Source organism: Phodopus roborovskii, unplaced genomic scaffold, assembly GCF_943737965.1.
Source record: "Phodopus roborovskii unplaced genomic scaffold, PHOROB, whole genome shotgun sequence".
Lineage (NCBI taxonomy): Eukaryota > Metazoa > Chordata > Mammalia > Rodentia > Cricetidae > Phodopus > Phodopus roborovskii.
This window is the reverse complement of record NW_026126409.1, coordinates 31,289,038-31,302,053: the sequence shown is the minus strand read 5'-3', so window position 1 is coordinate 31,302,053 and position 13,016 is coordinate 31,289,038. Positions and strand designations below refer to the sequence as shown.

Below are 13,016 nucleotides of genomic sequence, written 5' to 3'. Positions count from 1 at the left end.
ATATTTAACAGAATCATAGAAGAAAAATTTCCCAACCCTAAGAAGGGCATGCCTATAAAGGTACAAGAAGCACACACAAAAACTACAGAACAAAGAAAGAATATTAAAAGCAGCAAGAGAAAAAAGCAAAGTAACATATAAGGTCAGAACTGTTAGAATCACACCTGACTTTTCAACAGAGAACCTAAAATCCAGAATGGCCTGGACTGATGGAATGTGGACTATAAGAGACCAAAGATGCCAACCCAGACACCCAGACTTCTATACCAAGCATAACTGTCAGTCACCATTGTTAGTATTAAAGCATTTGTACTGGCCTGCCTTTGGAGTTCTGACAAGATAAGCTTTCAGCTGCTGCCAATAAGAGAACCATCTATGCCTATTCATTATGTTCCCATTAAAAGGATCCCAACTCCTCTCTCTATCTCTCCCTACCCACTTCCTGCCCCCCCCCCCCGCCTCTCTTTCCTGCTGCTCCTGTCCCTGGTTGCCAGTCATCCCCCCTGCTTTCTCCTTTTTATGGTCCTACCCCTACCCCTCAAAAAAAAAAAAAAAAACAACAACAACAACAAAACCTTTGCTTAAACTCTGCCACATGGTATCTTTCTCCTGCCACTTTTATTGAATTACAACAATCATGGCTGGAGAAAACAAGATATTTCATGACAAAGTCACATTTAAATATCTGTCCATAATTCTAATCCCAGAACGATAGAAGTGCTAAAATGAAAACTCCAACCACAGGAAGTTAACTATACCCACAAAAACACAGGCAAGTTTCAACAGATATGAAAAAAACAATATAATCCCCTTTTTCTTATCAGACCAGTATGGATTAAAGCTGTATTTCATCAATAGAAACAGAAAGCCTATAAACCCAAGGAAAATGAACAACTCTCTATTGAGTTACTACTAGGTCAGGAAAGAAATAAAGATGGAAATTAAAGCCTTCCTGGAATTAAATGAAAATGGATTCCCAACATATGCAAACTTACAGGACACACTGAAAGTGGTACTAAGAGGAAGGTTCATTAACACTGAGGGCCTCAATGAAGAATTTGGAGAAATCTCATACTAGCAGGTTTCAGCAATCCTTTTAAAAGCTTTAGAACAAAAAGAAGCAGACATACCTAAGGGCAGGAAATAATCAAATGTAAAGCTGAAATCAATAAAATAGAAGCAAAAAGAACAATACAAAGAACCAATGAAACAAAGAGTTTGCTCTTCAAGGAAATCAACAAAATAGATAAACCCTTACACAAACTAACTAAAAGGCAGAGAGAGAATATCCAAATCAGCAAATAAGAAATGAAAAGAGGGACAGAACAAAAAACTCAAAGGACATACAGAGAATCATCAGGTCAGACTTCAAAACCCTGTACTCCACAAAACTGGAAAATCTAAAAGAAATAGACAAATTTCTTGATCAATACCACTTACCAAAGTTAAATCAAGGGCATATAAACAATTTAAATGGTCCTGTAATCACTAAGGGAAAAGATGAAACCATTTAAAAAAAAAAAAAAAAAAAAAAAAAAAAAAAAAAAGACTCCTCTACCCCCGAAAAAAAAGTTCTGGGCCTGACAGTTTTAAAACAGAACTTTACTCCTCCCTCTCTGCATCTGGATTCCAGTTCGGCTCAGTGTTTAGCTGTGTGTGTCTGCTTCTGGTTCAATCAGCTGCTAGATGAGGGTTCTATGATGATAGATAAGTTTGGCATTAATCTCATTATCAGGGAAGGGCATTTAAGGGCTAGTCCCTACTCCAAATGACAGATTTTGTTGATCCCTCCTGGAATGCATCACCCTCCCTGTGGAGTGGGGGGGGGGAATGGGATGGGAGGGTGGTGGTGGGGGCATGGGAGGGAGGGAGAGGAAACTGGGATCAATATGCAAAATAATAAAAAAATAATAAAAATAAAAACAGAACTTTACCAGACTTGCAAAGAAGAGTTAATATCAATACTCTTTAAATTATTCCACAAAATAAAATCAGAAGGAACTCTGACTTGCCAAATTCTTTCTATGAGGCCATAGTAACCCTGTTACCTCAATCCTAAGCAGATTCAAGAACAAAAAAGAACTACAGACAAATTTCACCCATGAATATTGTTGTAAAAAATATTCTATAATATACTGGCAAACCAAACCCACAAACACATCAAAAAGATCATCCACATTAACAAAGTAAGCTTCATTCCAGAGATTCATGATTGGTTCAACATAAGAAAATCTGCCAATAAAATCCATCATATATAAGCAAACTGAAAGCAAAAAAAAAAAAAAAAAAAAAACCTTGAGATCTCCTTAGCGGCTGAAAAGTAAAAGTCTTTGACACAAAACAACACTTCTTCATGGTAACAGTCTCTGAGAACTTCTAGGCTTTGAAAATACTGAAGAAGGTACCAGAAAGCAGAAAGATCTCCCATTCTCTTGGGTAGGTGGAATTAACATAGTAAAAATGGCCACCTAACCAAAAGCAATCTACATATTCACTGCAATCTCCTTTAAAACCCAAAAGAAATTCCTTTCAGAAAGAACAATACTCAGATTCATATGAAATAACAAAATACCCACGACAGCTAAAACAATCCTGCACAATTCCAGAGGTCTCACCATCTCTGATTTCAGACCCTACTACAGAGCTACAGAAATAAAAACAATGTAATCAATAGAAGTGATGTGAACCACTAGGTTTTACCTGAAGGTTTCAACATTCACTATAAATCAAGAAGAAAAATTGTTTATAGAAAACCTCCTCAGTGGTCACGGGTATTATTCAGTACAATTGTGGGATCTTGTACTGGTAAGGAGAAAACTATATATGATATTACATAATTATATAATAGCTAATAAGGGCAGGATTGGACTCACTTAATTAAAAATTCAGTTTGCATCGTACAGGAATTTGCTTATTTTTATGTCTCCTCTTGAATAATTTCTTAATACCTTATGGAAGTGTTTTTTGGTTTTTGGTTTTTTTGTGTGTGTTTTTTTTTTCTTTCTTAGAATTCAAGATTGATAGTAATTGTGTATCGGGAGAAGAGTATTGAAGACTTATAGATATTTCTTTAATATAGAAAAGCTTGAGAGAGCCAGAGAGGGAATGATACAGCAGAATGAAAATTGAAAGAAAACTAGAAAGAGGTATAAGACTCTGGCTAAATAAACTTCAGAACGGAAGAGACATAGTCAAAATGAGGAAAGGAAAGTGACTGATTCTTGTATTTGGATAGTACATTCTTAGATGTTTCTACCTTTGGGGACAGCAGTCAGTTTTACTCTATTATAGCAAACCAAATAAACTAATATATGTCAGCCAAAACACACACATATTTAAAATACACAAGTTGTGCTGAGTCAGCAAGATGTTTCACATTTTATGATAAGAAACTAAGAAATTAGTTCAAATGAATAAGTTACAAGGGAAAACAAGTGTTAATTGATGTATACCTTCTGAGAAGAAAGATAGAACCTTAAATAATTATTTATTTTATCAACTTAAAATTTTCATGCCAAGAATAAAGACCAAACCCTCATAAATTATTTGTTCTATTAATTGAAAATTTTATTGGTAAATGTGTGTTCTTTCCAGATAACTCATAGATAGAAAAACAAAAAACAACAAAAAAAAAAAAAAAAAAAAAAAAAAAAACCACTTTCAACAGGCCTAGCCTACCAAGCTAGGTGAGTAGTTATATAGAGGAGCCTGGAGACCTCAAAGGCAACAGTGTCACCTAAAAATAGTGTCTCAGTATGAGTGGCAGATCATGAAATTTCAATCCTTGCACCCCTGGCAAGTCTGCAGGCAGCTCCACTACAGTCTCATTGACCAGCAATCTTTTGCTGTCTACATTACCTCAGGGTCAGGCCTGGTGAATCTTGGAACTTTCTTTTCCTTGAGGTATCTGAGCTTCCAAGTCCCTGAGTCCAAGCAACTTTGCCCTTTCCCCCAGGTGTGAATCTTTCGCTTCAGAGGCTATAAATGCACAATTCTCTATCTGTTCTTCTGACTTACAAATTTTAAATTATTTATTTATTTGTTGAGGGTTTCATATATGAATGCTGTATTCATATCATTCTCTGCCTCATTCTCTTTTTTTTTTTTTTCCAATTCCTTCCATGTTCCCCACCACCTCCTTCTCAAACTTAGGGCCTCTTAGTCTTTAATTGATTATTGCAGATATACACACACATACTTAAGTTTATAATAAACAAACTGCTCAGTTCACACCATGTTGCCCATATGTATACGTACTTGTTTAGGTCTGGCATCTTGAGCTTTTACATTCTTTCTGCTTTCTTTTTTTTTTATGAGACTTGGAAGAGATATAAAAGGTTTATTATTCTCCTCTGTGTACAGATGAGAAGGCAGTCACTGTGCTACGGGGAGAATCACATATTCTTAGCACTTTGTTGAATTGTTAGTCACAGCAGCACCCGTTGCCCACTCAAAATAAGAAGCAGAAAAAGAAAAGTTGCCCTCCATCATAGGCTGTGAGTGTAAATGCTAATGTGTAGGAGGTAATTTCACAGGCACGTGATATCCATTTAACAAAACAGTAACAATTGTTTCTTCACTGGTGAGTCTGTTCTTCCTGTCTAGGGGCCTTTGCCCTGGCTTTCAGTAACATACATGAGATCTTTCCTGTGGTGTGACTGTTAAATCCAATCACAAAATGGTTGTAATCGTAATGACTGTGTCACAACTGAATTAACAGGCACACCATGCCGATTATGTTGATAGCAGAGTATGCAGAGTCTGTGACCCAGAAGGATGGACAGTGCTGTTTTTTGTTTGTTTTGGTTTTTGTTGTTATTATGTTTTGTTTTGTTTTGTTTTCCCAGAAACCCTGTTTAGTTCCTTCTGGCTTTACAAGTACCAGCCACAGGGAGATACTCTAGCTCTTTCTGTTTGATTTCTCCAGATCTAGAGCTAAATAAAGTATGCTGTGTCTTTAATAATGGAGAATTCATGCATAGGAGCAGCAGTAAGACAGTAATTACTCCTCCCTCCTTTCTCCTTTTCTCTTTCCATCACTCCTTCCTTCATTCCTTCCTACCTCCTCTCTCCTCTCCTGCCTTCCTTTGTCTCTTTTCTTCTTTCTTTTTCTCTCTCTTACTTTCCTTTGTTTTTTGTCTTAGTCTGAGGGCAGGGTCATGTGTATCCAATCTTAGACTCATCTTGAACACTCTAAGTGGCTGGTGATGACTGTGAGAGAAAAAGATTCTCAATGTAATTGCAAATTCAAAGAACAATAAAAGTGAAACTGTTTTCATAGTTCAATTCTACAAAACTGAAATGGCAGCTTAGAAAGAAGTCAGAAAAAGGTGGTCTAAGAACTGGTCGGAGAGAATGGTCTTAAGGTCCCTCATCCTGGAACATCCCTGTTTTTTGACTCCTTGGCCAGTACAAAATAAAGCTCTTCCAAGCATAGACCTCACCCCAAATTCCCTACACATCCCAGGGCTTGAGACTGCACCTCATTCTCATCTTGTGCTCAGTAATGTATTAGACTACCTGTAACTTTTCAGTCCCTGGGGTTTTGAGAGAAGCAGGTACCAATTGCCTGCTAGGGAAGAGAGGAGCCAATGTCTCCCACTGATTTCTGATGCCTTGAAGTTAAAAATAGTTTTTCTAAAATTATTCTGAAAATGACCCAGAACAATTTATTTCTTACAAGGGCCTTAAGTTCCTGATACTTCTGCTTCCATATCCATATGGTCCTTCTCTTTTCACATCCCATCCTGGGATTATACATATGAAACTCATACCCAGCCTTGCAATAGTTTTTACTACATATATGCCTTGTGAAGTAATACATGCCTAGTACTGAGATTTTCACCCAGCAACCCTGTGTCTCCTGACAGTGCCTTTTTCTACCTGTGTTGTTCAGACTCAGAAGGTTTGAGATTCTGAATTAAATATGTACCCTCCCCCACACACACATACACAACGAGACAGATGAGACAGAGAGATACACAACAAACACAGAAACTACACACACACACACACACACACACACACATACACACACACATACACACTGCACAGAGAGATAGAGGCAAAGGAGACAGACACAGAAAGATATATACAAGAAATTAAAAGTATAATTAACACAAGAAGTAAAAATGTTAAATATGTTGATGTACTGCATAAGCATTTGAAAAGCACAAACCACATATATAATCAAATTGAAAGATGAGAATGAAAAAGACTAATTTCACCAGAAGTTAGACTGTTAACTCATTAAGTTTAAATGAACAGATTTTAAAATATTAATTAACCTAAAATAGGTGATCTACATCTGAGTTATCAATCATAAAAAATATACAATTGAAAAATGGCTATAAGTTATTCTGCAGACTATAAACTTTTCTCAGGGACAAGAAGGAGAAATGTGTGCTTAAAGGTAAGTGACAAAAATACTTCAGCAATGTTGATAGTAGCAGCTGTGTCGACTTTATTTTTCATATTTTTTACTTAACTTCTTAATATTTATCAACTTTGGGTCTATGAGTATGAATGTTATGCTGCCATGTAAATGTACTGTATGCCTGCAGTGTCTATGGAGGCTAGAAAATGACACAGAATCCCCCAGAACTAGAGTTACAGATAATTGTTAGGAATCAAATAACAGTCCTCCATGAAGGCATCAAGTGCCCTTAGCAATCCAACTCTCAAGACTACTTCTTAGTTGATTTTTCTAAACAAAAATGGAGAGCAAGAGGCATTTCAGGCATTTCAGTAAGAATTATGGATAAGGAAGTGATACAAATAAAAGCATTCATCATAACTAAGAAATAAGCCTTTATTGGGGAGAAATAACTGTGTACAAACTGTTTAGAGAAAGTTTGATGGGTTTTATCAGGGAGAAAAAGATAAGGACTAAGGTACCCTTGAATTTGAGTGTTCCCATCACTATATCAGTTCCATCTAGTCTCAGGGGAGCTGTGGCCTTAATCCACTGGTCAGTGGCTGGGATAAACATAACTCTCATGGCAAATACTAAAGAATTCAGAGTTAGGAAAGACGAACCGTCCAGCATAGCTTAACGTTGCTCTCCTTCATTCTCCTCATTCTCTAACATATCTTCGCCCATGAGAGACATGCCTAGGATATATTCCACATGTAAGTCTTTAATGACACTTGTATTACAAAACTAAAAAGAAGTCTAACATATACTTATAAATATGTGTATTTGAACATTTATTGTCATTGTATGTTCAGGAAAGTGTATAGAATAGATGATGGAATATTTTCTTTAAATCTTGTTAAATGTTAAAGAACTGAATATTGTTAACTGTGGTTCTTATTTGATAACTGTTATAAATTTTGCTATGTTAAGGTTAAAACCCTTCTTTTTATTTTAGACAGAAAAGAGGAGATGATGGGAGATGTCATTCTGTAAATACGTATCTCTTATTGGTTAATGAATAAAGCACTGTTGGCCAATAGGAAAGCAAGATAGGAGGGACTAGGAGACAAGGAGGATGCGGGAGTGGTAGGGAGAAGTCAACATGTAAGATCAAGAGAACAGAGGGCCGGGCCCTCTCTGGGTTAGATGAGACCATGTGGGAATACTTAGATTAATATAAATGGGTTAATATTTAAGACAGAGATAGCTGATAAGAAACTAGTAAAAGGCCAACAGCATTATATAATACAGCATCTCTGTATGTTATTTGGGGCTAGCAAGGCTCTGGGACCAGGTGGGTGGAATTTGGGCATCATTGTTTTCAATCTGCTTCCTGCTGGTAGGGGTCACTGTCATGGGGATCCTAAGAAGACACAGAAATCCTGTGGTAATGGTCTGCAAGGATGCCTTGTCCGAGCTCTTTTGAATATTGGATCACCTGGGCCCTGTTTGATCAGACCATGTTAGTCTGGAAGGAATCACAGCTTTTTATTTTCTGTGGAAACAAAAGTAGAAATTCTTTTCCCCAGTAACCTGTCCTTACACTTAAATTTTTGAGTCAAAACATTTTTTAAAATATATAAATAGAATTAATTCAGTAGCATTTTTTAACAGTTGTTGCTGTTTCCTCAACAGTCAAACAATACAAAGACAATACAATACCATCCAGTATCCAGACTCTTTTTGTATTTTCCATCTTTATGTCACTTTTTTTTATTATTTTATTTCTTTTACTTTTATTTTTTCAATTTTTGAGACAGGGTTTTTCTGTGTAACTTTGGCTGTCCTGGAATTCATTCCATACACCAGGGTTACTTTGAAATTACAGAGATCCGCTTACCTCTGCCTCCCTAGTGCTGGAATTAAAGGTTTGTGCCATCACACCAAGCTACTCTCTCCAGCTGCTCATACACACTATTGAATTGTTAGCAGCACTTCTTAAAAACCATGTGGTTTTTTGCCACTTATGATGAGTCAGGACATCTCCCTTAAAGGAACTGCACAAGTCTCTGCTTGTTTCTAGCGAAACAGAGTCCAGCCGAGGAAAATGCTATCATTAAGAAGCCTGGTTTTAAAGTCCCTTTTATAGAATCTTTTTGTGCTTTTGTCAAGTTTTAAGTGAAAATTCTTAGTAGCCAGGTTATAGGTGCCATTTTATTATGAGTTGTTATTCCCACCAGCCTGGTCCCACAGCAGCGCCAGTCCCAAATAACAAACAGAGATGCTGCATTAGATATAAAGCTGTTGGCCTGTTACTAGCTTTTTATTGGCTATCTCTACCTTAAAATGGTACAATCTGTCCTTAGTGGCACCTTTTCCCATGGCAACTGGCTGTTGCTCAGCTCCTCCCACTTATTTTTGGCATGGATATCCATAGTGATGGTCAGGGCAAGCTTGTACTTGGAAACCCTGAGCAGCTACTTGGTGCACCACTCACAGGGCTTGAAGCAAAACACATTCTCACCATATTGCACCTGACCTTGGCATGGAGGTGATGCTCTCCTTGTTGGCTTGCTGACATTCATCTTCATCTGTAGCCATGATGTTCTGCAAAGCTATGGCTGTTGGTCTGCAATGGTGGCTGTGACAATTTGAAGACACTTCATTATTTTTTTTCTACTTAGACAATGCCAAGATAGTAGTACATTATTTTTTTCTATTTAATGTAATTGTGCATTTGGATAACTGGACTTTGCCTGAAAACAAAAATGATACTAGAAGCAAACAAATGATAAACAACCCAAAACAAGTTGGAATATACTAAGTTCAGTATCTCAATGTATAATATATTAACATTAAACATGATAGTCCCAATCACTGATTATGTCCCCAATTATAGTTTTACTTTTTTCCTATTTGTAGAAAAGAAAAGCAATGTATGTAAATATAATGCAAGATAATTATATTCTTATATAAAACATTTATTTACTATCAAGTCATTGCTAATAGCTTGTAATTTTGCCATTTGTAATTATGTTAATATAATGAATAAAGTGTACTCTGAAGTATTAATTTCATATCTGTTTTTCAATTGGATGATTTTTCATGCATTAATTTATGACTTAGATGCATCTCATCTATTCTGCATGCATAAATATTGTGCAATTTGCTTATTTGACTTTGCTCATTTAAAGTTAACAAATTAAAATTTCAACCCTCTTTGCCAGAGCCAGAAACTACACTACTGAAGTTTCTAATAGCTTATTTTTAAGAATTTATTTGTAATAGCTTTTGTGACACGCCATATAATACTTTAATACTTATATAGCATATTCTGAATAAAGGCATTAATCACTATACCTAGAAAATTGTTGCTAATCTGTGAATGCATATGTTTACATATGTTTGTAATTATCTAGTGCACATCTATGCCCTCAAATATAACTTGTAAATCAATTTAGCTCAGCAACTGAGTGTATTTGAAGATGGTAGTATAGCATGAATGTTAAAACTTTATGTGTAGATATCTATAAAATCTTTTCAGATCATTGAAGCTCAAAGTGTGCTCAAGTTTCTTGAAGACAAATTTAAAACCAGAGGTTTACAAATGTAGAGGTATAATTTGTCAGGACATTGGCCTCAATATTTTGACTATCTCTTAGTTGAGTTACTATGCTGCAATGACTAAATGCAAACATACTAGTTTAGACTCTAATTATATAACAAAGCATTCAAATAAATAATACCTTCTGAAATCAACATGATGACCAAACACAAAAAGTCTTCAATGTTTACCTCAGTCTTTAAATGTTGTAAGAAAAGATCTTTGATTTCAAAAAGATAAATGATTTTAATTGTGTCTTTCCATTTGTTACAAAGAACAGTTTTCTTGATGAGGGGTGAAAACTATATTTTCTATGAGTATAAGTACAAATGTTCATAGATTGTTGTTAGTGATTATGCTGGATTGGTAAATTAGTGGTTCTAGATTTTCCTCCAATTACCATGAATTCACTATCAGGGAGAAGTTAGCTAAGTTTCCAATACCAAAAATTGTTTCCCTTCTGTTAAGTGTATCTTATTGCAAACTAGAGATCTATTGGTTTCCCGTAAGGTATGTATGCCACTACTTAACTCTTAAGTTATGCTGTTAGTTGATGTGATTCATAGGCATCAGGGTTGGGTAGGGCTATTGGCTGCCTTTCTCCTTTGGAAGCTTGGTACATTTTGGTACCATGAAAACTAGTTTTCAGAGAAAGGGGATTTAAAACACTTCCAACTCAGGGGTCTCTGGGGCCTATTCATGAGTTACATAACATGAGTGTCTGCACCAACAGGGACTTAACTTCTATCTCTGGGGATAACCAAAGGCAAGAGAAATAGGCTGTTTTTTGAAAGAGGTGGAAACAAGACTGTAAGCGCCAGAGGATCAGGGAAATTCTGTGAGATTGTGTCTTATTGTAATATCAGAAACTCCATTCATAAAGTCTCACCAATATGACTACCCAAACATAAACCGAACAAGAAATATACCAATGGGCATGCCAACATTGGTGAGAAAAGCCCATGAGGCCTCAATATAAAGAATTCTATACATATGAGGAAATCTTAGAGTGAGAGAGATGGTTTACCTCAGGGAATAGCACCTCAGTTTTTTTTTCATTGCCAAATGGTCTGCCCTAAAAACAACATGAAAGTAATATCATACCGACTGAGCATGTTATATTTAAGAATGTTTGTATCATAGAGCCTTCATCCAGGAGCTGATTGAAGCAGAAGTACAGATTCACAGCTAAGCACTGAGCTGTAGTCCTGGAATCCAGTTGTAGAGATGGAGGAGTGATAAGCAAAGGGGTCAAGACTAGGCTGGAAATACTCACAGAAACAGTTGATCTGAGCAAGTGGGAAGCTCATAGACTCCAGACTGGAAACTGGCAAACCTGAATAAGACTGAATCTGAATGTGGGTGCCAGGTGGGGGGGGTGCTTGGGCAGTGTGTGGGGTCCTAGGCAGTGGTACCAGTATTTATCCTACTGCATGAAAGGGCTTTGGGAACACATTCCCTATGTAGTGATACTCTCTCAGCCTTGACACATGGGGCAGGGCCTAGACCCTGCTCCAAATAATGTGTCAGACTTCGATGATTGCCCATAGGAGGACTCACCATCCCTAAGGAGTGGATAAGGTGTAGGATGGGGAGATGGGCAGGGAATGGAAGGATGGGAGGGAGAAGGAACTAGGATTGGTATGTATAATAAAATTCCTTTAAATTAAATAAAATAAAAATTAATTAAAAAGAGTATGTATGCATATATATATGTGTGTATATATATATACACAGCATACATACATATATACATATATGTATATATATGTATATATATATATATTCAAGAACAATTAATAAATTAGCAAAAAAAGAGGTCATGAATTTGAATGACAGTGGAGAGGGGCATATGGGAGGGATTCCTGTTTCTACTTTGAGTAGTTAAGATGCTTACTTTAGAGTAGTTAAGTTGCTTACATTTCAAGATACATGGAAAATTAAAAAAACTATTATAAAAAACAAATCAATTGTAAAGTGAATATAAAATTATTTTAAATTTATTGATATTAAAGGGCAAGAAGTTATCTACATTAAAATCTATGAAATGTAACTAAAAATTCACAAATGATTGTTACCTTAGAATACACAAAGAGGTAGCAATGTGAGTTCTGCGGTCTTCACTATAAAGAGATGTGGGTTACACTAGCCCCATTTATTGAGCATCTACCACATACCAAGTGAAATGAATGACATATCTTCACCATCAGTAGAGATCAAAGCAGACATCACCTCCCCTGTGGATATGTCAGGTGTTTTTTTTCTGGCTAAATACACACACTATATTAGAACAACCTTAAGCATTTAGAAGGAGTATGCATGACCATTTTATCTAGTCTGGAAATATTCAGTGAATACAGGGGATTTTGAAAAAGATAACATCTTTAAATGTTCAATCTGATGCATAACATGCAGCCAAGATGAGCAATATGTGCATTTATTTATTTATTTATTTATTTATTTATTTATTTGTGAAAACCGTGCATTCAAATGGTGTTGTGCATCCCAGCTTCATTTTGCAACCTTCCCTCTGACTACAGGAGCTGAGGCTGTGGAGGCACAATGTAAAAGATTTGAAGTGAGAGCAAGTGAAGATGGCAGGGTGCTGTTTTCTGCAGATGAAGATGAGATAACTATTGGGGCTGAGAAGCTGAAGGTTACAGGTACTGTAATGGAGGTCTTGGAATGTTGTTTACCTGATAAAAGCACACACAATTGCATTAAAGATTCTTTACATGATTTCTGGGTTCCTTCCTGAAAATCAAGTCTCCCAAACTATAGTATATTTACTTTTCAAATAACTTCAAATAAAGTCACTAGTTTGAGGTTAAAGAACAGAGTCTAAATATTAATTTAAAAGGCCCTATTAATATATTAAATGTAAAGCTATGGCATCCAACGAAACTAAGGAAAATGGGTTAGATGGTATAAGAAAATATGAGTAAAGATCAAAATTCTAAAAGTGTTATATCCATTGTCCTTCTTGTATAGCTAACCTGTATACATATATCCATACCCAACACACAGAGAAACAGACACAGGCACATAAAAACT

At 36.1% G+C, this 13,016-nt stretch overlaps 1 protein-coding gene across 1 annotated transcript in view; it reads left to right on the top strand.

Moving 5' to 3' along the window:
* The window catches only part of Sgcz (sarcoglycan zeta), an 895,063-nt gene that overhangs the window by 851,121 nt on the left and 30,926 nt on the right, over positions 1-13,016 (top strand). Inside the window, exon 5 of the mRNA XM_051182286.1 lies at positions 12,503-12,625. Within this exon, the coding sequence (XP_051038243.1) occupies positions 12,503-12,625 (123 nt within the window). The remainder of the gene's footprint in view (positions 1-12,502; positions 12,626-13,016) is intronic.